This window comes from Bison bison, unplaced genomic scaffold (genome assembly GCF_000754665.1).
Source record: "Bison bison bison isolate TAMUID 2011002044 unplaced genomic scaffold, Bison_UMD1.0 scf7180017864527, whole genome shotgun sequence".
Lineage (NCBI taxonomy): Eukaryota > Metazoa > Chordata > Mammalia > Artiodactyla > Bovidae > Bison > Bison bison.
Window position 1 is genome coordinate 11,632,558 of NW_011495078.1, and position 25,962 is coordinate 11,658,519.

Below are 25,962 nucleotides of genomic sequence, written 5' to 3' on the forward strand. Positions count from 1 at the left end.
TTTCTCAACAAAGGTCCGTCTAGTCAAGGCTGTGGTTTTTCCAGTGGTCATGTATGGATGTGAGAGTTGGACTGTAAAGAAAGCTGAGCGCCGAAGAATTGATGATTTTGAACTGCGGTGTTGGAGAAGACTCTTGAGAGTCCCTTGGACTGCAAGGAGATCCAACCAGTCCATCCTAAAGGAGACCAGTCCTGGGTATTCATTGGAAGGATTGATGCTAAAGCTGAAACTCCAGTACTTTGGCCACCTCATGTGAAGAGCTGACTCATTGGAAAAGACCCTAATGCTGGGAAGGATTGGGGGCAGGAGGGGAAGGGGACGACCAAGGATGAGATGGCTGGATGGCATCACCGACTCAATGGACATGAGTTTGAGTGAACTCTGGGAGTTGGTGATGGACAGGGAAGCCTGGTGTGCTGCAATTCATGGGGTTGCAAAGTCGGACACGACTGAGCAACTGAACTGAACTGATAAGGGGCTTAACTGTTGTTCCCCCTCCCTACCCACCAGCCCACCTCACGCCAGCTCTCAAGTGTTCTAAAACCATTTTACTTAAAGAAGGTAGAAAAAAGCAGAAGGTAATTTTTCAAAGGGAAAAAGAAAACTTAAGCTGTGCCATCATTCATCGGCATGCTGCCATCCCTGCCCACTGTGGGCAGGTGTCTGTTCGCGAGACCTCTTGTCCAGGTGCCTGGTTGGTGGCGAAATACAGTATGAGGGGCTCAGGCACGTGTGTGCCCGACTCTCAGCCCCTCCGTCATCCAGGGCTCCAAGTGTGGGTGGTTTTGACTGTTTCCAACTCCCTTTGGTGTTTCTGGAGCAGGGATCATTGGTACCTGTTAAGAAAGGAGGAAGGTTGATTGATCACTGGTTATCCTGATTTTAGAAGGAATGGATTCCAGAGCTGCAGAATCTGAGACTGAATCTGGGGAGGTGGGGAGCAAGACTGGAGTCCCACAGCTGTACGAGAAGGGAGAGTTTAGTCAAGGGGATGAGGAAGTTAAGAGGTCGGTAGTGGGAAACAGTCCATGGGGAGGTCAGGCCACCGTTGAGCTGGATTGCAGAGAAAGGACTAGAACAATGGGGGCAGGCAAAGGTGTGATTTAATGGCAGGCTTCTCTCAGCGCAGCCCCTCTTTCTGCTTCATTCATCCTGTTGCCTCAGCTTTTGTTTTCTGCTGTGCCTGAGACATAACCAAACAGGATGTGAGTGAGAGGAAGCTGTTTTAGTACAAAAATAGTTGATATTTCATTGTGGAATGGAATGCAGGGGCCCTTGACATACAGTAGGAGTGATGTGGACTCAGGTTTTCGGCGTGTTTTGTATATTCCTGGCCCTTTTGTTGCTTGTACGTTTAGTACTGGACACCTTCATTGTTTTCTGATGGGGACATACTGTGTACACCCTAAAACCTGTGCCTTTCTTTCTGTTGTCTAATACAGAACCCAGTATTTGTTCTAAATGTACCAGCATTTAAAGTATCAAGAGTACATAGACTTATAAACATTTTTATTAAACATACAAACTGTAGTTAAAGTTAGTTGATTGGTTTCTCCTCTTCATTGTCGAGGGGTAATATGATCATGTGGTAAACCTGATTACTATTTATTTGATAAATATTTTTTTTCTGGTTGCATTTACCTTAGGTAACATTGGAATGAATATGCACACACATATATATATCCTCTCCTGTGTAAAGATAGTATGAAGAAAACTCTCATTCTCCTTATATTTTCCTCCATAACTTTTCTATTTTTGTGTTCTTGCTGTACTCAGAAACAGCCGCTCAGTCTTAATTTGGTCTCCCCAAGTGGTTGGGAAAGAGAATTGTTGTTTGATGCTGAACCAAAATTGCTCCCATCCTATTACTGTGTAACTTGTTTTTAGGGAATGAATTTACCTTCCTAGGTAAATTTTCCACAATTTAATACGGGCTAGAAGGTGGTGTTTCAGACTTTAGAGTCTCGCTGAGGTTCAGTAAGCATCAAGGTGCCAAACTCACACGTATTTGTTAGAAACCAAAGAATTTCAGACACTTTCTCTGAGTTTTTACACCACATTGTAATAAATGCTTCCTTCCCTGTATCCTAGTCCAGAAAACTATGTCACTGTGTTACAACACAAAGGAATTGGCTAGGGTTGTGTTGTGAGGTGAGCTGGCATTCCATTCCTTGGGCTTCCTTATCTAGAATGTTTTATTGCAGCTTTGTGTCACAGAGGGTGTGATAGTAGTCCCAGGGAGTTAAATATCAGGGAAGTAGTAGAAACAAATCATGACAGCTCTTTAAATTAAAAAGTGTATATTCTGACTTCAAAGGATTTTGCAAAGTCTTCCTATTTCCAACCCATTCTGTTTAAATGAGCCAACAGTCAGAATATTTTTCTGATGACTCACCCTCAAAGTACAACACTCTGGCCTCCGATTGTTTTACCTGTTCAGAGGTAAACTTAAGCTGTTCAGTTCAGTTCAGTCATTGAGTTGTGTCCAACTCTGTGACCTTATGGACTGCAGCATGCCGGGCCTAAACTCTGCGGTAGTTCTTCTGGGAACTCTTGAATGGATGGTTCATAACTGAAGAAAAGAAGAAAACATTGTCAGGCTGTATCATTAGTGATTAAACTTGGGCTTTACAGGAGTGGGTGCAATGGCTTTTGTTTTAGACAATTCATTCTCTTCTGTGATTTCTGAGAAGTGTCAATTTTTACAGAGAATGGCTCTGTCATTACTTTTCTTTCTGCATTTTCCTCTCGGTTTCCTGTACGTGGAACCCAAAGTATCAGACAGACAGTGGGTAGGACGGCAGCAACCGGGTTTGGGGAGAAGCAATTGAGTTCTTCTTCCATCCACAGTATGGACTGACCTCAGGTTATTTTTAAGAGTAGGGCTGGTTTCTGTCACTTTGAGAAGTGCTGGACAGCATTGTCTGTGGGCTATTTTTTGTACAGTTCTGTTTTGTGGGCTCTTAGACTGTGAAAGTACTTATTACCCAAATTTATTTTATTTCATTGTCTTTACTAGAACTTAAGTGAAAATAAATATGTTTTCTGTAATAAGTAAAAATATTCAAAGTCACATAAAGAAAAGTTCATCTTTTCCCTTCAACCTCCATCCCTACATTCCTGAGAGCACCAATGTTATTAACCTGTTATAGTTTCTCCTTCACTAAACCAATTGCTGATGGAAACATGTATACACATGTGTAGTGGTTTTGGTTATTTGTTTTTTAATGTGCTCATGATCTACACATTACTCTGAAACTTGCTCCACTTAAAAATATTTGTTTAAGGGTCCTTCTAGGGCCATACAGGCTCTAGTTCACTCATTGCCATCATTCAGTTCAGTCGCACAGTCATGTCCAATTCTTTGTGACCCCATGGACTGCAGCACGCCAGGCCTCCCTGTCCATCACCAGCTCATGGAGCTTGCTCAAACTCAGGTGTATTGAGTCGGTGATGCCATCCAACTATCTCATCCTCTGTCATCCCCTTCTCTTCCTGCCTTCAATCTTTTGTCTTCATACTCATTTCCGTAGCTGCATAATATTCCAAATATGGATACTGCACACTTTATTTAGTCATCTCCCTCTTCACGAGCATCTAGATAATTTTCTGTTTTTAGCCTACACAGGCGCTGCGCAATAAACACCGTGACGTATTTAAAACTTGAATGCTCGTGCTCTTCATTTCAGCGCTAGGACTTCCCCAAGGTGGGATTTCTGGGTCACAGTTTATCATGTTTTTAGCGCTTTAAATATTACCAGGTTACTTCCCCCAAAGGTTGTAACAACTCGTATTCCTGTTTCTCTGCATCCAGAGGAATAAAAAATGGTGTTTCTCTGCTTTAATTTCTATTCTGCTGCTTAGTAGTGATATTTTTCATATTTTCATGTTTATTTGCCATTTGGTTTTTTTGCTGTCTGACTTGCCTGTTTATATTCTTTACCTATTTTATTTTTTCTGGTCTAATAATTAAAGAGTGTCGGTACTGAAACCAGACAACCTCGGCTAGAAGCCAGACTTCTATTTAGTGTTGTGAGTTTGGAGCAAACTTTGGAGCAAAGTGTTTGCTCCAAACATGTCCCTCATGCCTCAGTGTTTTCCCTTAAACAAGGATAAAATAAGACTTGCCTCCTAAGCTTGTACCAAATTTAAATATGCTCTTAGGGTAACATCTAGCATAGAGATATTGGCTGTTATGAATGAATACCCCATTTTATCACTGATACCTTCGTGTATTTTATTATTCTCTGGCTCTGGGGCAAAGCCACATTTTCTTACTGCCTAAGTTTTACTTGGTAATTGTTTCAAACACTATTTATCAGATGTACCCTCTTTTTAAAGCACTCTAGGCCTTGGGAGGGCTGGGAGGAACTTTAAGAAGCTGAGCCTGCTTTTTATCTATCTCAGAGCAGAGCTGTCGACGTGTGTAAGGTAGAGTATACACTCTGAGGTTATTTTTACATCTAACATTGTCCCTTCTTCCCCAGTAAGTGGTTTTTCTGGTGAAGAATATATCTCTTGGATATTAGTGGCAACATTAGCATGCTTTGATTCCATTTTGGCTAGTTGATTTTTTTTTTCTTTTAATGTATCTGCATCCCTGTTTGCCCTCCAATTATATGGAGCCCTTAGCAGTCATTCCTGCTTTGTTCATTTCTCATCTCCTAGTCTGCTCGAATCAACAAACATCTTTCAGAAAGGCACCAGGGAATGCTTCTACATTAAGGATCCATTCCCTGGTGGCTCAATGGTAAAGAGTCTGCCTGCCAATGCAGGAGACATAGGAGACTCGGGTTCAATCCCTGCTTCTGGAAGATCCCCTGGAGTAGGAAATGGCAACCGATTCTACTATTTTTGCCTGGAAAATTCTATGGACAGAGGAGCTTGGTGGGCTGCAGTCCATGGCATCGCAGAGTCGGACATGACTGAGAGCACGCTCTCCTGCTACTATGCCAGTTGTGCTCCAGTGTCTGAGATCATAAAGTTTGCCCTTGTTCAAAGAATCCAGCAGAAATTCAGGAAAAGAATGTGTCACTGTGGGTGGTGGCTCACAGCATGTAGTACTGATATTTTTGTTAGGAAACCTCATGGACAAAGTAAAGCAAATTCTTCTTTGGGTTCAGTTAAGTATATTCTGCGTGCACATATTCTGGCCCTTTTGATGTGAAAAACCAGGGAAAATGATGGGCTTGATGGATTTCAAACTTTGTCCACCCCCTCCCAGCTGCCCTGCAATGGGCAAAAGCATGAGCTGATCTGTAGGAACGCCCCTGAGCCTCCAGAAGCCTTAAAGCTGCAGGGAGAGGAACAAGATCAGCTTTGCCATGGAAGGAGACTTGAGCCAGCACCTTGTTGAATATGTTTACTTGGAAATGAAAATTGAGTCCAGGGAGGCTGAGTGGCTTGCTCAAGTTCACACAGCTAGTTCACAACTGAACTAGAACTAGTATCCAGTTTCTTAGCTGATATTCTGGTGGTCATTTCATTCTGCTCGATGTAGACAGTTGTTTAAATATAGTCATGATGGAGTTTGGGTTTGCATTACAGGTAGATTCTTTACTGTCTGAGCCACCAGGGAAGCCCTTGCATCATGGCTAAAAACATTTTAGAATAACTCCATGGCTGGGAAAATGAAGACGATACTTAATTTCCAGTTGGCCATGATTAGAAATGTGATAATAGACCTCGGTAAGCTACCAGCAGAGAGGACTAGATGCCCTCTCCAGTGGTTGTCTCTGCTGATCATGTGCTGAGATGTGACTCATGATCTTTGAGCAAAGGAGCAGATGAGAGAGGATGTTTTATTAAGAGCTCTGACTGCCAGGAAGAGCAGGGTATAGATTTAGAGGCATCAGGTGTGAGGCACAATGTGGCTGGAGATGACTTCTGTGACTCTCCTAGAAGCTTCCTCTTCTGCCTGTTCCCAGATCACACTGCTCCAGCCCCCATCGCTGCCGCTGTGTGTCTTCTCTTCTTCTGTCCATCCCTTCAGTGTTGGGGCTTCTGGGTTTCCGTCCACAGACTTGCTTTCACACTTTCCCCAGGGACCCTCACCCACCCGCCAAGACTTCTGTGCTGAGGTTCTCCTTGTCTGTGATTCCAGCCTTCCTCCCCACCCTGTGTTCACATTGCATCTTTCTGGCTGTCTACTGGATGTTACCAGTTGGGAATCCCCCAGGATCTCCAGAATCCAGTCTCCCACCTTCTCAATAAACCTGCTCTTCCTCCCAGCTTAATTGTCAGCCAGCAGGCCACCCAAGGCTAGGAAGGTGGGGTTTGTTATAGGCCTTGCTGTGAGGCCGGGAGCCTGTTGTCATAACCTGGGAGAGACCATGTGGATCTCCTGGTCTTTCCCTTTTTAATCCATCGCTTCAGCCCTACCCGTGGGGCAGATCTATTGTAAAATGTAAATTCCCTTGATGAAAATATTGCAGAATTTTTTGATTCTGGATTCTGGATTCTTAATGAAATCCCCAGGCCTCACTATACAAATCTGACTCATTTCTCTACATTTTTCCTCATGTGCCATTCATTGTAATGAATGACTTGGTCATTGCTCAAGTGTGAACTTGTGCTTTTATACCTGTAGTCCCTCCGCTTAGAACGCCCTTCTCTCCTTTTCTGGCCAAATGTCCTTATCCTGCAAGATGGACTTTCCTCCTGGAGCTCTTTCTCGTGGCCACCCCCTGGTGCAGGTTGGCTCGCTGTATGCATGGTTTCCTTTGCCGTTCGTATTGCTGTTCATATCCTGTCTTCCCACATGGTATTCCTTGGGGACAGGGACTGCACTTCACTCATGTTTGTGTCCTTAACCTGACATAGAATATGTGCTCGTGAATATTTATTGAATGAATCAGCATTTCCCCCCTTGCCTGCCACCAAAACCAACGGCTGTCCCTCAAGATCCGCCATAGTTTTCTTTATTCCACCATCCAGAACGTCTTCCTTCCCCATCCTTTACTTTTACCCTCAAGTCACAGGCTGGACTGTAAGTCCTTTCTGCCATTTGGACTCTTTTCTGCTCTCATTATCTATCCTTTCTCTGCATCCTTTTCATTCGATCTGAAATGCGCATGTTTTCCTCCTTTTTGCTGTCTAAATTCTACCTCTTCATTCAGAGCTGGTCACCTATTTCATTACTCTATGAAGCTTTTCCTGATGGTAATGTTTAATTATTCTCTTTTGCTTTGTTTGCATTGTTTTTTTTTTTTTTCTTTTTTTTTTAATTTTATTTTATTTTTAAACTTTACATAATTGTATTAGTTTTGCCAAATATCAAAATGAATCCGCCACAGGTATACATGTGTTCCCCATCCTGAACCCTCCTCGCTCCTCCCTCCCCATACCATCCCTCTGGGTCGTCCCAGTGCACTAGCCCCAAGCATCCAGTATCGTGCATCGAACCTGGACTGGCAACTCGTTTCTTACATGATAGTTTGCATTGGTTTTGACTCTCCAGTCGATTGTCAGCTTCGCAAGGGCGGGGATCAAGTCTTAGCTTCTCTTTTCCCCGCACAGATCTTACACTGTGTCTGTCCTCACCGCCTACCCACAGTACTTACATAGTCTGTCCTTATTTGCTGACGTGCAGGTGACCCACCAAGATGAGGGCAGGGTTGTCCGGCAGTCTGGCTCTTCAGGTAGCTTTCAAACATACTTAGACACCTCTGTAAGAAAAGGAGGTTTTTAAATGTGCTTTTTATTTTTTGTTTTATCTTGTTATCAGAGTGCCAGAGAAGCAGAAATCAAACTGAAAAGTGAAAGCAGAGTTAAACTTTTTTACTTGGACCCAGATGCTCAGGTAAGAAGTATTTTAATATTTAGACTAGTTCAAGGAAAGAAAAGCTTTGATAGGTTATTTGCTTGCTTATTTGTTTGCTTATTTATATATTTTGGATGAAAAGCAATATGATAATATAGAAAATTCAGGAGAAAGAAAACAAAAACCAGTAATTTCATTACCATTACACAACCATTGTGAACATTTGATATTCCATAGATTGTTGAGAATTGAAGGAGATTTATCCAAAGATGTGCTAGTCCACATCCAAAGATGTGCTAGTCCACAAAGAACATATATAATTTACTCTGTAAACCCACCACCAAGAAAATAGCATGCATCTCTACAGTTGCCCAGTAGACAGTACTGTTTCCCGACTGGCCCAAGCTCAGTTCCAAACACAAGCCTTGCCATCCTTCAGTCCACACCTGTGTCCTGAGAACACCCCAAACACGCGTGGTGAGGGCCTCCAGGGCTGCCCACAAACAGGGCTGCTCAGAGGGGCCAGCTGTCCTGTTGCGTCTCCTCCCGTAGTTTCCTCTTCTTCATTTGTTGTCTTTTTTTTTTTTTTTTAAATAGAACTTCTTTTCCCCATTTAATAATCAGTATTTTCCTCTGTCTCTTCTCAGACTTCAAAACCATATAGTTTTTTGGATAGGTTTTTGTTTAGTGTGATGAAATATGCACAATATAAAATTTACCACTTTAACCATTTTTAAACATACTATTCACTGGCATTAGGTAGAGTCACATTATTGCACAAGTATCAGCACGATCTCTTTCCAGAACTTTTCCATCCTCCCAAACAGAAACTCTGTGCCTATTAAACAACAGCTCCCTGTATCTCCTTCCCCTCACCCTTAGTAACCTCTATTCTACTTCCTGCCTTTAAGATTTTAACTGTTTAGGAAGCTCATCGATGTGGAATCATTTGATTTTTTCCTTTTCATGTCTGGCTTGTTCCACTTAGTATAATGTCTTCAGGGCCCATCCTTGTTGTAATATATGTCAGAACTTCATTCCTTTTTATGGCTGAGTAATATTTCATTGGATTTATAGTATATGCCACATTTTGATTATAGGTACTTCAGTTGATGAACACTTGAGTTACTCATAACAATAATTTTAAAGCTCTATAATCAGTCATTGAGTAGATATACCATCATTTATTTGACCATTATTATATACTACATAAATGTATAAAATAGTAAACACAGTTTGCATAAATAAATATGTATAGCTTTTCCATATTTTAAGCAATTTCCTTAGGATACATTTATTATGGGATTTTTTTTCTTAGTGGGAACATAATACATTTATATATTTGCATTTTCTTTTAAAGAAGCTTGACTTCTCATCAGCTGAGCCAGAAGTGAAGCCATTTGAAGAGAAGTTTGGAAAAAGAATTCTCGTCAAGTGCAATGATTTATCTTTCAATCTGCAATGCTGTGTTGCCGAAAATGAAGAAGGGCCCACTACAAACGTAATTTTCCTTTTGAAAAACTAAAATTAAAAAACAAACACATTCCGAGGTTTCAGGTGAGCCCGTTGCAGTGCAGTCATGTCACGCAGTCCTAGTTCCTGGTGTTGGAGAACGGAGGGTGAGATCAGAGTGCAGAGGGTCATTTGGGCCACCAGACAGGACGTTCACGATTCAGGACAGGGAGGGAGGCTGTTGCACTTTCGCAGTAACTTGTAGCAGCAATCACACACAGGTCTAGTGGTCTCTTCTTTGATAGCAGCATTCTCTTGTCCCAACAGTTTGAGCCCTAGTGGTCTCTTCTTTGATAGCAGCGTTCTCTTGTCCCAACAGTTTGAGCCCTAGTGATGGTCTGTATTGTTTTGTTTTGTCCAGGTCGAGCCTTTCTTTGTCACTCTGTCCCTGTTTGACGTAAAATGCAACCGGAAGATTTCTGCTGACTTCCACGTGGACTTGAACCACTTCTCAGTGCGGCAGATGCTGGCCACCACGTCCCCGTCGCTGAGGAACGGCGACCGGCAGAGCTTGCCTGCCCCTCTGGGCATCCTCCACGAGGCCTCCATGCAGTACCCGAAGCAGGTGGGGGACTGGCCCAGTGGTCACGCCACTAAGGCCTACCTTGTACAAGCTGTGTAAATATGTAAATGAAGCGTAAAATGCGCAGTTTGAGTAAATGAGACTCTTAATTAGATTGATTGCGTATATCACGAGGCTGTCAAAGCAAGCTGAAAGAGAAATGGCTTTTGACTTCTCATTTCTTTTTTTCTAAACTTGCTGCTAGTTGCCTCCCCCGCCAAAGAGCCTTTTTGATCGAACGATGAACTGTTTGTTGTTGAGTTAACCAGTTTGGCATTGGGTGCTTCTGAGTAGTTCTGCTGTTTGCTGATTGAGAATCTTTAATGTTTGTGAGATTTGTTTAATGTGACTGTAAATTCTGCTTGCTAAAGAAGATGGTTTGTTCCCTAGGGGATATTTTCAGTCACGTGTCCTCATCCTGATATATTCCTTGTGGCTAGAATTGAAAAAGTACTTCAGGGGAGCATCACCCATGGTGCTGAGCCATACATGAAGAGTTCCGACTCCTCCAAGGTATGGATGACTTTGGGATGATAAAAAGCAGTGGGGGAAAAAAGTAGGAATAGAAATGCTTAAAGAAATCACAGTTAAGCCATATTTATGTTCTAAAAGAGATAGACAGCTTTCACTGTTCTTTGTTCAATCGCTCAGTCGTGTCTGACTCTTTGTAACCCATGCACTGCAGCACGCCAGGTTTCCCTGTCCTTCAGCGTCTCCCAGTCCATTGAGTTGGTGATGCCATCCAACCATCTCATCCTCTGTCATCCCCTTCTCTTGGAGCCTTCAATCTTTTCCAGCATCACTGTCTTTTCTGATGAGTCTGTTCTTTGTATCAGGTGGCCAAAGTATTAGAGCTTCAGTATCAGTCTTTCCAATGAATATTCAGGGTTGATTTCCTTTAGTATTGACTGGTTTGATCTCTTTGCAGTCCAAGGGACTCTCAAGAGTCTTCTCCAACACCCCAGTTCGAGAGCATCAGTTCTTGGCGCTCAGCCTTCTTTATGGTCCAGCTCTCGCGTCTGTACATGACTATGGGCAAAACCATAGCTTTGACTCTACGGACCTCTGTTAGCAAAGTAATGACTCTTTTAATATGCTGTCTAGGTTTGTCTACTCTTGTAGATTTACTCTTAAGAGTTAACCTTATGTGTCCAGTTTTCAGTGAAAAGTAATTTCATGTATAAATAAATACTTCATTTGGCTAGACTGTCCTGGCAAAGGAATTAACAGCTTAATAGTAAACTTTATTTCATTAAAAAGTACATATATTATATTTAAATGGAGTTCATTTCCACTTGCTGGCATGTGTCCAAGGTCCCGGAATTGTAAATTTGGATCCATTTACTCTTACATGTGAGTCCGGAGACTAGGAGGTGACCTGGCTGGGATGGTCTGGCCGGTAGTGTCCGCAGATCGAGCCCACTGTGTTTTGTCAGGTGGGACAGGGCTCTGGTGGCAGAGGCAGTGTGACATGAGGCAGGAGAGGGAAGGGAAGTACACATGTGGTGTATGTGCTCTGTGTTCATTACTTTGGTGTAGTGTTCGGTACCTGGGGGTACCTAGGAGTGGACATAAGTCACACTTCCAAAAACTTAGATTTACAAAGGTTTAGTTGCCCGCTCAGCTTCCCGCTTCCGGAGTCGCCAAAGGACACATGACTGTCACTTTCCAGCATATTGAGCTGCCTGGTTTGAGTCAGCCATTTGAGTGCCGCTTGTGCCAGTTTTACAGTACTTCTATTTCTTAAACAATTTTTTTTTTAATAACTGATCATCTGTGAGATGACCCTGATACATTGATTGACAAAGACTGGTCAGCAGGATTTGGGGCACCCTGGCGGCTCTCATTGAGGTCTTCTCAGCTGATTCAGAGCTTCCTCTCTGTGGTCATCAGTCCATCACAGGCGTGTCCACGAAGATGCAGGATGATTGTTAAATGACAGGTCCTAGGAGTCAGAGACCTGGGTGCTGAGTGCCCAGCCAGCCTGGACATGTCATGTGACCTCTCTGGGCCCCAGGTGTCACATGTGTAGTTGAAAGATGGTGCTGCTACCTGTCCCTCCCTTCCCTCAGGAACAGTGCTAAGATCAAACAGATAATGTACAAGTCAGTGCTGGGAGACTGTAAATCAAGCCACTGACACATACAAGAGGACATCATCATCAATTACTACAGCCCCTGTCAAGGAAGAGCCCATGTACCCAGGCACACAGCTTCAGACGGGATGCCCTTCTGGCTGATAAAAGCTGAGTCAAGTTTATCTGGAGAGAAGCTGTTTTATTTTTTAAATCAAGTCTGTAAAACCTGGGATGAGAAGCTCTTTTAGTCTCTTTGGTGTTTTGATTAATAATCAGTGAATGCCCAAGATAAGATCTAGTCCCCTGCTGTGTGCGTAACACGTTTCCAAGGCTAGTATGCACCAGCTTGGCCGCTTCTGCCTGCCATGTGCATGGTTTGGAATTTGGCAGCTCATGCTGGTGCGAAAACCATGTATCCTCGCAGGCGGGACGCCATTCTTCCCAGTGTCCACTGAGCATCTGCTGAATTTACTCCTCCTCCATACTTACGGGATGTGAAGCCCAGCCATGTGTACATTTTCCCATGCGTTCACACCTCCAAAGCAGTCAATTCAAGCAGAGATTAAGACTCAGCCATCTTATGTAAAAATAGAAGCTTCAGTAGAGATTTTACTAAAGGATAGTTTTTTCCTGTGTATCAAAATTGTCTCTTCATGGCCTCTCCTTTGGGTTTGGCCCACCCTCATACCTCAGGGGTGTACTTTCCTTGCTTGCCGCATAAAACTCTGAGCTGTAATCGAGCTATAAAAAAAAAAAAATTGTCTCTTCATGTTTCCCAAGATGGCCTGAGGCAACGTTTGGAGGAAATCATTGGTTTGGAGGAAATTTTTGGGAGGAGTCCCTGTAGGTGTCCACCATGAACAGACTTTTTTAAAAAAGAAAAGGGGGGAAAAAACCCAAAGGGCACACACTGGTTTTTCACTGGCTTTCACGTGCATTGCATTCCATGTGCATCCTCAGTAAATCTGAGAGTTCACTGCAGGCAAGAGTGAAACATATGCAAATATTTCATTTTAGTCCACAACACAGTCATTATTGTTAAAACCTAAAAGCAATTGTTTCTACTTGAAAATGTGCAAGTAAAATGGCCACTCCGGGAAGGCTGACCATTCTACTCTATGATCTCCGAGTTTGCATGGACATGCCCCCCTGGAAGGAGAAAGGGAGGGACTGGATCCTAAACCTGTTTCAGTGGAGAAGTGTTTGCATCATCACTCCTGAAGGCCTCAGTTCCCCAACGTGGTTTCAGTACACTTGTCATATTTAGTAGCCAGAAGGGATACTGGCAAGTCGAGCTCGTGCTCTTCATTTTGCAGGTAGGGAAGCAGAGTCCAGAGAGGTTCAGTGGTCCGGACTCACACAGCTGGTTTCGGTTTGACTCAGAAGCAGACAGGATGCTGCTGTTCTCCTTCCGAGTCTTCTAGATGAGCGTTTCTCAGACCTGGTGCACACAGATCACTGGAGTTCTGGTCAGATTTCAGGTTCTGACCCAGGAGGTCTAGAGTGGGGCCTGAGACCCAGCTTTCCTGACCAGCTCCCGGTGGAACCAATGCTGCAGCTCTGCAGAGTTCACACTGGTTCACTGGCAGTACAGCATGTTGCCCAACGTTGGTTTGATTCTGATTTACTTAAGTAATGTAAAAGATCTGTAGTCATGTACAGATGTGAGAGTTGGACCATAAAGAAGTCTGAGTGCTAAAGAGACTTTAGCACTTTTGAACTATGCTTTTGAACTATGGTGCTAGGGAAGACTCTTGAGAGTCCTTGGACTGCAAGGAAATCAAACCAGTCAATCCTAAAGAAAATCAACCCTGAATATTCATTGGAAGGACTGATGCTGAAGCTGAAGCTCCAGTACCTTGGCCACCTGATGCAAAGAGCCGACTCATTGGAAAAGACCATGATGTTGGGAAAGACTGAGGGCAGAAGGAGAAGAGGGCATCAGAAGTTGAGATGGCTGGATGGCATCATCAATTCAATGGACATGAACTTGGGCAAACTCTGGGAGATGAGGGACAAGGAAGCCTGGTGTGCTTTAGTCCATGGGGTCACAAAGAGTTGGACATGACTTGGCGACTGAACAACAATAGCAAAAGACCCTTCACACTCTACTCTGACTGAATCAATTAGACTTTGTAGTGGTAACAGTGCAGTATCCCAGAACAAGAAAATTTGGGGATATTAGGTGTCATCTGCTTTAGCGGTAGGGGTATCATTGATAAAGAGACCTGCCATGCATGCATCTTAGGCCAAAACTAAATCTGCTTCCCTCTGCACTTTAGAGTTAATCCACCCCCCACACAAACCAAAAGTGATCTTGAGAAAGTGAAAGTAGCGGTAATTTATACCTAGAAACAGAAACGTGGTGTTTGAAAGCCCTGGCCTAACTTAAGTCAGTACCTGTCATGCCTTAATAACAAGCATATACTCCCCAAATCTGGGAAGTCTGCATAGGCCAGTGCACATTAAGAGTTGTGAAAGCTTAGTGTTTTCATTAGTGTCCTCATTTGAACTCCCATGGCATATATTGGGGCATGAATACCAAGTACTAGTAATTACTGATAACTCAGGGACTTATACTACATAGCCCTTAGTCATAAAGAAATACAAAAGCCTATGAAATGGCATGCCTGTTGCCTATGAAGTCCAAAGAAAAAACATACATTTTGGAAACAGTTTTCATTTGATATTCTTTGGAAATCGTGCTAGAGAATATGATGAACAGAATCCTCTGCACTAGAGTGAATCCAGCTGTGTTACGTTTAGATGTGCTTGTCCATGCATCTGATACTACAGGAAGAGCTTGTTCAGTGACTGAGATAATAACTGTAGTTCACAATTCTCCCTTCAGTGGGATACAGTAACTCATAGTTCTACTCTGATGTCTTTAAGGTTGCTCAGAAGGTTCTGAAGAATGCCAAGCAGGCATGCCAAAGACTAGGGCAGTACAGAATGCCATTTGCTTGGGCAGCAAGGTAAGGGGAACATCTTTTTTTTTTTTTTTTTAGTATTTTGATTGTTTTTTGTGCATGTCACTTTTTAAAGGAGTTGCTTTTTTTTTCTAGGTTTTTTGTTTTAATTGGAGGACAATTGCTTTACAATGTTGTGGTGGTTTCTGCCATGCAACAACGTGAATCAGCTATATGTGTACCTAGTTCCCCTCCCTCTTGAGCCTGCCCACCCTCCGTGTCACCCCTCCAGGTCATCACAGAGCACCAGGCTGAGCTCCCTGTGCTGTGCAGCAGCTTCCCACTAGCTGTGTGTTTTACACAGGGTAGTGCATATATGTCAGTGATACCCTCTCAGTTCGTCCCACCCTCTCCTTCCCCTGCTGTGTCCAGGAGTCTGGAGGAGAACATCCTTTATACATTTTATATAGGTACAGCTATGTGGAGAGACAGACAGACTGACCAACCCATTCTGTTTGTGGTCCAGAAGCAGAAGATTTAAATCTGTAAAACTGAAAACCAAGCAAGCTGCATATCTGAAACATCATTTATTAGAGACCCAGAGAAAGGTGGTGCTGGCTGGAGAAGGGCGCTGTCAGCCCTGGCGGGATGGACAGGAGTGTGTGTGGCAGAGCTGGGGCTCCAGGTTCCAGCACGTGCCTCCAGCTGGGAAGGGGGTGGCAGCCCGGTCAGTGAGGCCCACAGACCCTCTGTATTTCGAGTCGTAAGCATTTGGCTGTGTGTGTTATTTCCTAAGCGCAGGCCATTTGCTGGTGATATTTTCTATGTAAATTGAGTTAGCTGTGTTCATCGTCATAAATACCTTCCTCGTCTTTCGATAATGAGATTTCTGCTGGCCATAGCCAGTGGAATGACAATTAGTCTTCACTTAGAAACCAGAGTCCAGCTGTGGATTTATTTTGGTCACTTGGAAACTCAGCTTAGACATGTTGTTCTGCTATTTCAGGACATTGTTTAAGGATGCATCTGGAAACCTTGACAAAAGCGCCAGGTTTTCTGCTCTCTACAAGCAAGACAGCAATAAGCTATCCAACGAAGACATGCTCAAGTTACTTGCAGACTTTCGGAAGTGAGTCTCAAGGCCTTGCCTGTTTCTTCTACACCAGAGAAACCGAAGTTACTGTATAAGATGGGGGTGGGCAGCCCTGTGTCAGAAGTCACTCCCTTGGCTGGTTAGCTTGAACCCCGCACCCTGCCCAAAGTGACTGCGTTTGGGGTGGTTTCGGCTCACAGTCTGGCTTCCTGGGTGGTGCTTGGAGGGTGAAGTTTGCAGGGCCATCAGTGAAAACGTGGTACGAGCAGAGAGCCTGTGGCCAGGCAGCTAAGATCACAGGCCTCCACTGGTCCTGAGCACGGGGTGGTTCTCCCGGTGCACCAGGCCTCCCGTAGGAAGGGTTTCCTGGGGAGAGAGTGGTCCAGAAGGTCAGCGAGAGACTGAGAAACCTGGAAATAGGGACCCAGTGCTGTCAAGCGCAGATGCAGTACCATGAGGGAGGCTGCGGTCCTTTTTCATTACGAATCCGAAGAAATGCCACTGTGTCTTTGAGTGTTTGTCACACTTGAGTTAGCGAAGTAGAGAATTCCTTTTCATTTTTTTTTTAAACCTTGGTGTTACTTTATTTTCTTTCCCTTTTTTTTTTTTTTTACAAAAATTTATCACATGTCGGTGGCTTGGACCCCAGCTTGGATCCAAAGCTATAGTTTCTGCTCCTGTGATTCTCTCAAAAGTCATTTAGCAGTGGACGAGAAACATGTTCTGAAGCTGCCCTAGTGTTTAGAAAATAGCTGTCAAAGCTTATGAGCCACGTTGCCCCTCCCCCTTGTGGTGATCATCAGAGGAGAGAGTCCTAGATTTAGTCAGAAAGTAATCCTGTCAGAGACATGGTATTGCTGATGTGTGCTCCAAGAAACATCCGTCTAAAAAGAAGGATGAGATATTTTATATTTATTTGATTTGCTCACGGTTGTGTCTCTTATTTCTGCAGGGGATCTGAAAGCCAAGTATAAAAATAGAACATTTTCTTTAAAATGCAGATCTTCTTTAAATGCTACCATATTGGGTAGTTTAGGTGATAATGCTGTTAGTTTCTGCACGAGGTTTACAGATATATACAAAAGGCTGGTGGAAATGAGAGGAACCCTGAGAAAAAGTGATTCCATTAGTTGGGGCTGGTGAGGGGCAAAGATGACGACATTCATCATACGCTGTAGTCATGTGGGAGCAAGAATTTGGAACCATTAGGGACATCCAGGTTCACATGAACAGAACTGCAAGATATCTTGACCGTGAGATTGCTCAAGACAACAATGATGATGTCTGAGGAATCTTAAAAACAAGAGTTGGGAACTTTTCAAAACTGGGAACAATTCAACCAAATGCTGAATCTGTGAGCCACTGAGCTGTGATGCTTCTTGCCAGTGATCTCAAAGATGTTATTAAACAGGTGGCTTCTGAAGGACCAGGAGGCAACATCTTGTGTTCTGGGAGCTAGTCGTCCTAACCAGATTTCTGCCTCTCCTTTTTTACTTGGGTCACTAAGCTGGTTCGACAGAAGAACGTAAAGCATATATTCCAAGATGACCAAGAAGTCAGAGAAGTGTGAGAGAGTGAAAAATTGTAAAGTGCTGGAGTAACCAGATGCGAGGAGGGGTGACAGGTGGCTAGTCTCAGTCTGGCGATGGGCTTTTAGGGGTTTGAGAAGGAGCTGCTTCTTGGCAATAGTCTGTGCAGTATCTTCATGAAAGACTTTTATGAGAATGTAAAGTGCTGATGAATGTCTTCGTGACATATGTATTAGGAATATGTTAGAATCTGGATTTAGGAGTAAGGTCTTGATCAACTACAAATGACTCAGTCATAAAAAGGTAAAATTTCATTGGGACAAAAATCAAATCCTATTTTGATTTCTAAAAACATAACTGTATAAAGACAGGATGGAGAGATACAACAAAATAGTAAAGCATATAAAAAAAGATACAGGGATTTTAGGTGACTGTATATTTAATGTGCCTCACTGGAGTGGTGTGACTGTGTAAAAGTAGTAGAATTTTGGCTGCATCAGTAGAAAGGTATATTGTTCAAACCAGGCAGCTGCTCTACCCAACCCGTTCAGGCCCTGCTGGACCTTACTGATACAGTTCTGGGGGCCATGATATAAATGGGGTGTATTTATGGGAGAGAAATGGCATTGGAGGAAGACCCAAAAGGACTCAGAAGCAAGGACTTTAGGAAGATGTGAAAGCTGTCTATTAATGATTTAAAAAGTGTTAGAGAAATTTAACTAGGCTCCTTGATGAGTGAAAGCTTCAGCAAGGTGAATTTTACCAGGCTGTAAGGAAAAGCAGTCTGGGTGTCAAAATGGCTATGTTGAAGGTTTCCTTGTCACTAGGAAGGGCTGAGGGCATGCTTGTCAGGACTGGCACAGAGGACACCCCTGTATTGGATGGAGTCAGACCAAATATAGACACCAGACAATTCACTCAGCACCTTCTTCATATCCAGCATTTCACTAGGCAATGGAGCCTCAGATGGCTCCCGAACTTTCTTGATTCCATTTGAGCCAAGAATGTATGTTGAGAATGGAGTGGTTCAGGAAAACCTCCACTGTAACATTTTGTCAATATTCTTATCTGGGCTTGTGGTACCCAGCACAGCAGCCACTAGCCACGTGTGACTTTCTAGTACTTGAAATATAGGTCCTGCTGAGACGAGCTCTAAGCATAAAATACACATCTGGTTTCAAAGAACCAGAACGTACTTTTTATACTTGTTGCATACTGAGATAATATTTTTAATATATTATTGGGTTAAATAAAATATTTTAAAAACTAATTTTACCTGTTTCTTTTTACTCTTTTTAAGTGTAGCTTCTATGAAGTTTAAAATTATTTTTGTGGCTTGAATTGTATTTCTCTAGGAAGTGCTGCTCTAGAATTCAGAGCTAACTAACTTGTTTGACTTTTCTCTTCTCTTACTTGTAGACCTGAGAAGATGGCTAAACTCCCTGTGATTTTGGGCAATCTAGACATTACAATTGATAACGTTTCCTCAGACTTTCCTAGTAAGTGTACATTCTGTGTAATAAACAGACCAGCTTTTGTTTGGTTTTTACTTCAGTTTGTTTGTTTTTAATTTTTTTTTTTTTAGATTATGTCAACTCATCATACATTCCTACAAAGCAATTTGAAACCTGTACTAAAATGCCGATTACGTTTGAGGTGGAGGAATTTGTACCCTGCATCCCTAAACACACTCAACCTTACACCATCTACAACAACCACCTGTATGTTTATCCTAAGTCCTTGAAATATGACAGTCAAAAGTCTTTTGCCAAGGTGAGTAGCAAAATTGAGTTTTATTTAGTTTTTTAAAATTTGTTTGTTTGTTTGTTTGTTTTTGGCTGCGCTGGGTCTACATCGCTGCTCGAGGGCTTTCTCGAGCTGTGCATGCCTTGGTCGCTCCGCAGCGCGTGGCCTTTTCCCGACCAGAGAGCGAGCCTGCATCCACTACATTGATAGGCGGGCTTTAACCACTGGGCACTGAGGACGCCCACGTTTTCTTTTCGATACCAAACTTTCTTAGGTTTTTGGCTTCTCATGTTCTTTCATAAATAGTTGCATACTTTAATCTTTTTTTAAATTCTCTTTTTTATGTAACTGTCACTGCAGGCCAGAAATATTGCTATTTGCATTGAATTCAAAGATTCAGATGAGGAAGACTCTAAGCCTCTAAAGGTTGGTACTTTATGTGTACACGTTTTTCCATTTTAAAAATGCAGTTCCTGATACTGCATAGCTAAAGGGACTTCTTAGCACATTTTAGTTGACACAAACACAAAATATGTAACATCACAGACTATAGCCACATACACCGAACCTTACAGAACAGGAATAACTGAGTGCTTGCTCTTAATTGGCAATTTCTGTTTTGTAACACTCTTTAGGGATGGTGTTTTCTTATGCGTATTCAGTTCAGTAAACATGTACCTCGCTTGAAAATGTTGATTCTAGTTGTAATAATAATAGTAGTAGGTTATTGGTGATGTTATTGAGTGCTTACTATATTCCAGGCTCTGCTTGTACAGCCTTATAGATATTAGATTCTTTTAATGCTCCTAACAGTCTTTTGAGTTAGGAACTATTATTATCTGCTGTTTTTTTTTTTTTTAACATGATGGGAGTAATGCTCAGAATTTAAATGAATTGTTCAGGACGATACATTAATGGAACCAGTGTTCAAACCCAGGCAGTCTGGCTCCAGACCCCAAATTCTTCACTCTAACTATGTGGAAGTGACTTTCCCCAAAGGGAAGGAGATAATATGTGAAGAATATAATATAGTTTTTCCCCTCAAGAAATTCATAGTTTAGTGGGAAAGGCAGTCATGGAGGAAAGGCTCCTGACACATAAAAGATACTGAAATGTTTTTTTGGATAAAACCGAATGATTAGTGTAAAACATTGCCAAAAGGACACAGGAAAGAAATGAATCATTTCTTGAAGGACGCATGAGAGTTTGCTTGTTGTACATGGAAGGGAAGGTTCTTCAGACTGAGGGATTGTGTCAGCAAAGGCATGGAGGTGAAAGTAAGCAGTGAGCTGTTGCTGTCCATGGAGTGGAGTAGGGATAGGGGAGGGCTGGGAGGTGAGCAAGGGGAGTAAGGGGGCTTGTGGGTCTGGAGTCTTGTAAGTAGGAGAAATCCATCAAAGGGGGCTTCATTTATGCTATAGGAATGCTGCTTTCTTTACAACGCATCTGAGTTTAATTTCTTGCTCTATTGACTGAATTCTGGTACCTCCCTTTGCTAATTCTTATTTTAGTGCATTTACGGCAGACCTGGTGGGCCGCTATTCACAGAAAGCGCCTTTGCTGCGGTTTTACACCATCACCAAAACCCAGAATTTTATGATGAGGTAAGTGAGGTTTTCAAGGGAAAACCTAGTTTAACCAGTTTTGAGGAAAACTCTAATTTCTTTGCCTAGCAAAGCAAAATTCAAGAGAAGCTGCATATAACACTGAAGTTACAGTGCTAGAGCTAAATGTTGAAATATTTAGTTTACTTAACTTTTCTAATTATAAGAGCAACACATTTATTTAAAAAAATAAGTTGGAAAGTACAGATAATGCAGAAAAGAAAAAGTCAAAATTCTTCCTGTATCACTACCACAATTAATATTCTCACCTATTTCTCTTCATACTTAAGTATAATTAAACATCTGTTGGACCTGAGAATCTTCCTTATTTTGGGGTGTCCTTATGTAGAATTATACGCTTCCCTGGTGGCTCAGATGGTAAAGAATCTGCCTGCAATGCAGGAGACCCAAGTTCGATCCCTGGACTGGGAAGATCCCCTGGAGAAGGAAATGGCAACCCACTCTAGTATTCTTGCCTGGAGAATTCCATGGACAGGGAAGACTGGTGGGCTACAGTCCATGGGGTCACAAAGAGTCAGACATGACTGAGCGACTAACACACACACATGGAGAATTATAATGGAGTTCACTCAAACTACTATGTGAATCCTGCTTTTAAATAGTCAAACCTGGTTTTTCATTATGGCTTGGCTGTGGTAACAAAATGGCATCTCTCATGTATTTTCCAGTTCTTTCTAGAGTTGAAATACCAACTTTCCTGTTTTGGGTCAGTGAATTTGTTCATTCATGCTACTGTAACAAAATACCACAAACGGGGTGGCTTGTAAAGAGCAGATATTAGTTGCTCATGGTCCTGGAGGCTGGAAGTCCAGGAACAGGGACCAGCCAGCATGGTCAGGTGAGGGCCACCTCCAAGGTCACAGACTTCTCAGTTGTGTCCTCACATGGCAGGAAGGACTGGGGAGCTCGATAGAATCTCTTACAAGAGCATTAATCCCATTCATAAAGGCTCCACCCTCAGGACCTAATTGCCCCCAAAGGCCCCACTTACAACCATCACCTTTGGAGCTAGGATTTCAATTTATGAATTTGTTGGGTGGACACAAACAGTTAGACCATAACAGTGTGTTAAGGATCCATTTCTTCAACAGTCTCAGGTCCCTTTAACTGCAGGCGTTAATAAATCAGTTTGGAGACCAAACACACATTTGTGCATGGGTGACATGTTGTTGTTTTGGAATATAAGAAAGATTGTTATTTTTGTCTTCCCTGCAGATTAAAATAGAATTGCCCACCCAGCTACATGAAAAGCACCACTTGCTGTTCACATTCTTCCATGTCAGCTGCGATAATTCAAATAAAGGAAGCACGAAGAAGAAGGACGTCGTTGAAACACAAGGTTTGAATGTCATCATCCCTTTGATTGTTCACAGCTTGTGCATTAGGTTCTTAAATTTCGTTTTGATTCTAAATTTGAGTACTTTCACTGAGGGACTGTTTAGATGAATTAGAGAAGGTAGCATGCCTGGCCCACATGTATACATTTTATAGGACATAGTTTTAGAATGCTCATCCCGTGGAGGCCAACATGCTTTATGACTCTTTTCTGCAGAGGCTATTTTCTGAGTCATCTCAGTTTCTTAGTCATATTGGTATTAGCAGTTCTTAAAGATCAAGCAGTTTAGTAACGTGGCTGTCTGCATCCATTTTCCTACACTTCCAGTGATTTTTGTTGTTGTTGTTGTTGTTCTTTGTTTCAACAGTTGGATATTCCTGGCTTCCTCTCCTGAAGGATGGAAGGGTGGTGACTAGTGAGCAGCACATCCCTGTCTCAGCCAATCTCCCGTCTGGCTACCTAGGCTTCCAGGAGCATGGGATGGGCCGGGTATGGGACTTTAAGATCAGTTTACCCCGGTTCCTTCCAAAAGCATGCAATATTTTTGCCAGTCCCAATATTTTGGTTTTAGTTATTCATTTTACAAGTAAACTTAGCCCATTGGAAGGCTTCCATGGTGACTCAGATGGTAAAGAATCAACCTTCAATGTGGGAGACCTGGGTTCGATCCCTGGATTGGGAAGATCCCCTGGAGGAAGGAACGGCTACCCACTCCAGTATTCTTGCCTGGAGAATTCCATGGACAAAGGGGACTGGAAGGGTACAGCCAAAGGAGTTGCAAAGAGTCAGACACAACTAAGTGACTTTCACTAGGCCACTGGAAGGCAGTGCTGGTAATAGTTATCATAATCTAGAATTATAGTTTGGGCATTTTATAAGCCCTGAACTGGCACTGCTTCAGCAGGGAAATGGAAACTTGAGGATGAGATGGAAGTTTGTCTCTGCAAATTAGCCATGCTCAAATAAAAATATGTTCTTATAGCCATGCAAATGATTAGAAATTGTGTTCCAGCTTATTGTAAGTCTAGTAAGCAAATCCCTTATCTACTTCGTAGCCCTTTCTGATACATTTCTGATTCATGAAAGCCTGAGTCTTCTCAGATTTCTCCAATTGGTTTGTTGGTTTTATATTCTTTTTAGCCATCTTAAATTTTATCGACTTCAGTTTTATAACATACTTAGTTAAGATCTGCTCCATTTCATTGTGAATGGCTTTTAATATCTCTGCATTTAAATAGCACTAAATTTGGGCCAATGTTATAGACAGATAGTTAAAATACTCAAAAATAAGGGTAAAATCATAATAGTATTCAGTTGCTATGATTGTTATTATTCAGTTACTATTCCTAGTCTGAGAATGAGAAAAGTGGAGGTTTCAGAAATAAAAACAAGCACAAACATGACCAACCGTTTTCAGGTTCTAGGAATACTTACTATCCTATTTATTTTATCTGGTACCTTATGCCATCACTTTCAGAATCCTGAGTTCAAGTTTGGTCAAGTGATTGGTAAAATTGGAACCTTTCCCTCTCAGATGGACAATAATTTGTAGAGCTGCAACTATATAGAAAAGATAGTTTAGACAATCTATTAAGACGAGCATTGTACTTGGGAGAAGAAAGTAGGCATGGTTACATGCCTACCATGAGCCAGGCATAAATAACAAGTCAGTGAAGCTGTCTGGCATTCAGTACTTTGTCAGTACACTCAACTGAAGATGCTGTTTGAAGCCAAGGTCACTAATCTGTTGGGATTTTTTTTCCCCCTCCATATTTTTTCAGCATTATGGTCCAGAAATTAAATGGGTAGATGGAAGCAAGCCTCTGCTCAAAGTTTCAACTCATCTGGTTTCCACAGTGTACACTCAGGTACATGCTGTTCCATTAAAATTAGCAGTGACAGCTTTGTGAATGAATTTGCATGATTTTCTTGGCAGAATAAAATCATAATTGATATGTTACATAGATATATTTTCACTCTGTAAGTCCTTTTGTAAAGAAAGAAAGTACATATACGGTGCTCTCATGTAATAATATAAATGGATAGTACAAATAACAGTTCTCACGATAAATTTTCCACTTTTGTTGGAGGACCTTTGAAGTCTTTTTTTTAATTTTATTTTTATATGATGTTTCATAGTCTGAATAAAACACGCATGCTGCAGAAGCAAATACCTCTGTGTCCACACAGATATGCTAACAGGCTTTCATTTTCCTTTCTTCTTTTATCTCCGCAGGATCAGCACTTACATAACTTTTTCCAGTACTGTCAGAAAACCGAATCTGGAGCCCAGGCTTTAGGAAGTGAACTTGTAAAATACCTTAAGGTATCAGACGTCTTTCTTAGTAACTCCCTTTTTTCTGTTTGGTGGTGAGTGTTGTTCCCACCCCTGGAAACCTTATAAGGCTGCTCTTCCCCAGATGTTCTCACAGTGATATCGTCTCTAGGGTTTTAGATAGGGGCAAGAAGTAGACTCAGAAATGGTACGACTTCTGAGTATGGTACGGCAGTCTTCACCCAGCCCCACATATACTTTTCTCAGGCCGGCCTAAAACGTGATTCCACATAGAAAACCAGCCACTTGTAGGCTTTTTCTATGAGTGCTCACTGCACGCAGAACACGGTCCAGGAGCATAAAAGACAGTGACTTCAGTCCCACCGTTAAGTAACTTCTAGTTCATTGTAGGGGACAACGTAACCTTGGTGAATGTGTTCTAGGTGGAAAAAAAAAAAAAGAACAACAGAAATAATGCACATAAACTCCTGAGGGCAGGAGGAGAAGTGGATGACAGAGGATGAGATGGTTGGATGACATCCCCAACTCAGTGGACAGGAGCTTGAGCAAACCCTGGAAGATGGTTAAGGACAGGGAAAGCTGGTGTACTGCAGTCCATGGGGCTGCAAAGAGTCGGACACGACCGAGTGACTGCACAAAATGCACGTAACCAGCCCTAGCTTTGTGCAGACAGGAGGCTCCTGGGGCGAGCAGGAGGGTTGGTCCAGGGGAGTCTCACCCAGAACATGATTCTAGGGGAGCAATAGCTAAACATGTGTTCTAGGCATTGGGACAAAACAGATGAAGTGTGAGAAGTGGAATTGGTTTGATTTAAGCAAGGAAAATGGAATGGGGATTCTGAAATCCCTGCTTCAAGTCCCCTTTCAGCTATATCATAGGAGCCATGCAACTTGAAGAAGAACCTTTTATTCATTCTCCATTGCTGCTCTTAACAAATTACTGCAGACTTGGTGGCTTTAGCGACTTCATTTTCACTTTCACTTTGGTGGCTTTAAACAACACAAATCTGTTTTCTTGCACGTCTTGTAACTCTGAAGTCTGACATGAGTCTCACTGGGCCACACCCAGGACGTTATTAACAGGGCTGAGTTCCTTTCTGTAAGCTCTGGGAGTTGATCTACTTCCCGGCCTTTTCCAGCTCCTAAAGGATCCTTCATTCTTTGGCTTGTGGCCCCTTCCCACATCTCAAAGCCAGCAATGTTGCATCTCAGAGCATTCTTCCCCTCCACTCTCCTGCTCCCTCTTTGACTTCTAAGGACCCTCGTGATTGCTTTGGGCCCTCCTGGATAATCTAGCAGAGTCTCCCATCTCAAGGCCAGCTAATCTGACTAGTAGCCCTAATTCCCCTTTGCCATATAACATAGTCACAGGTTCTGAGGCTTCGGACATAGACATCTCTGTCCAGTAGGTTGCCACTGTCTCCCTTTGTTTCAATGGGTTTCTTCCATCTGTGTTTGAAGCTGAGTGGAAATTTCTTGGGGTCAGTTTACTTTTAAAATGATAACATGAACCTTG

At 42.5% G+C, this 25,962-nt stretch overlaps 1 protein-coding gene across 13 annotated transcripts in view; it reads left to right on the forward strand.

Moving 5' to 3' along the window:
* DOCK9 (dedicator of cytokinesis 9) overlaps positions 1 to 25,962 on the forward strand; it is a 254,190-nt gene that overhangs the window by 106,424 nt on the left and 121,804 nt on the right. For all 13 annotated transcript variants that reach the window (XR_824484.1, XM_010831507.1, XM_010831508.1 and 10 more), the window contains exons 10-23: positions 7,727 to 7,801; positions 9,123 to 9,263; positions 9,636 to 9,839; positions 10,227 to 10,349; positions 14,806 to 14,888; positions 15,829 to 15,951; positions 18,864 to 18,943; positions 19,030 to 19,217; positions 19,551 to 19,616; positions 20,702 to 20,794; positions 22,031 to 22,154; positions 22,519 to 22,640; positions 23,933 to 24,019; positions 24,388 to 24,477. Coding sequence is in view for 12 of the 13 variants with exons in the window: in XM_010831507.1 (XP_010829809.1) it covers positions 7,727 to 7,801; positions 9,123 to 9,263; positions 9,636 to 9,839; positions 10,227 to 10,349; positions 14,806 to 14,888; positions 15,829 to 15,951; positions 18,864 to 18,943; positions 19,030 to 19,217; positions 19,551 to 19,616; positions 20,702 to 20,794; positions 22,031 to 22,154; positions 22,519 to 22,640; positions 23,933 to 24,019; positions 24,388 to 24,477 (1,599 nt within the window). In the remaining variant the exon portion in view is untranslated. The remainder of the gene's footprint in view (positions 1 to 7,726; positions 7,802 to 9,122; positions 9,264 to 9,635; positions 9,840 to 10,226; positions 10,350 to 14,805; positions 14,889 to 15,828; positions 15,952 to 18,863; positions 18,944 to 19,029; positions 19,218 to 19,550; positions 19,617 to 20,701; positions 20,795 to 22,030; positions 22,155 to 22,518; positions 22,641 to 23,932; positions 24,020 to 24,387; positions 24,478 to 25,962) is intronic.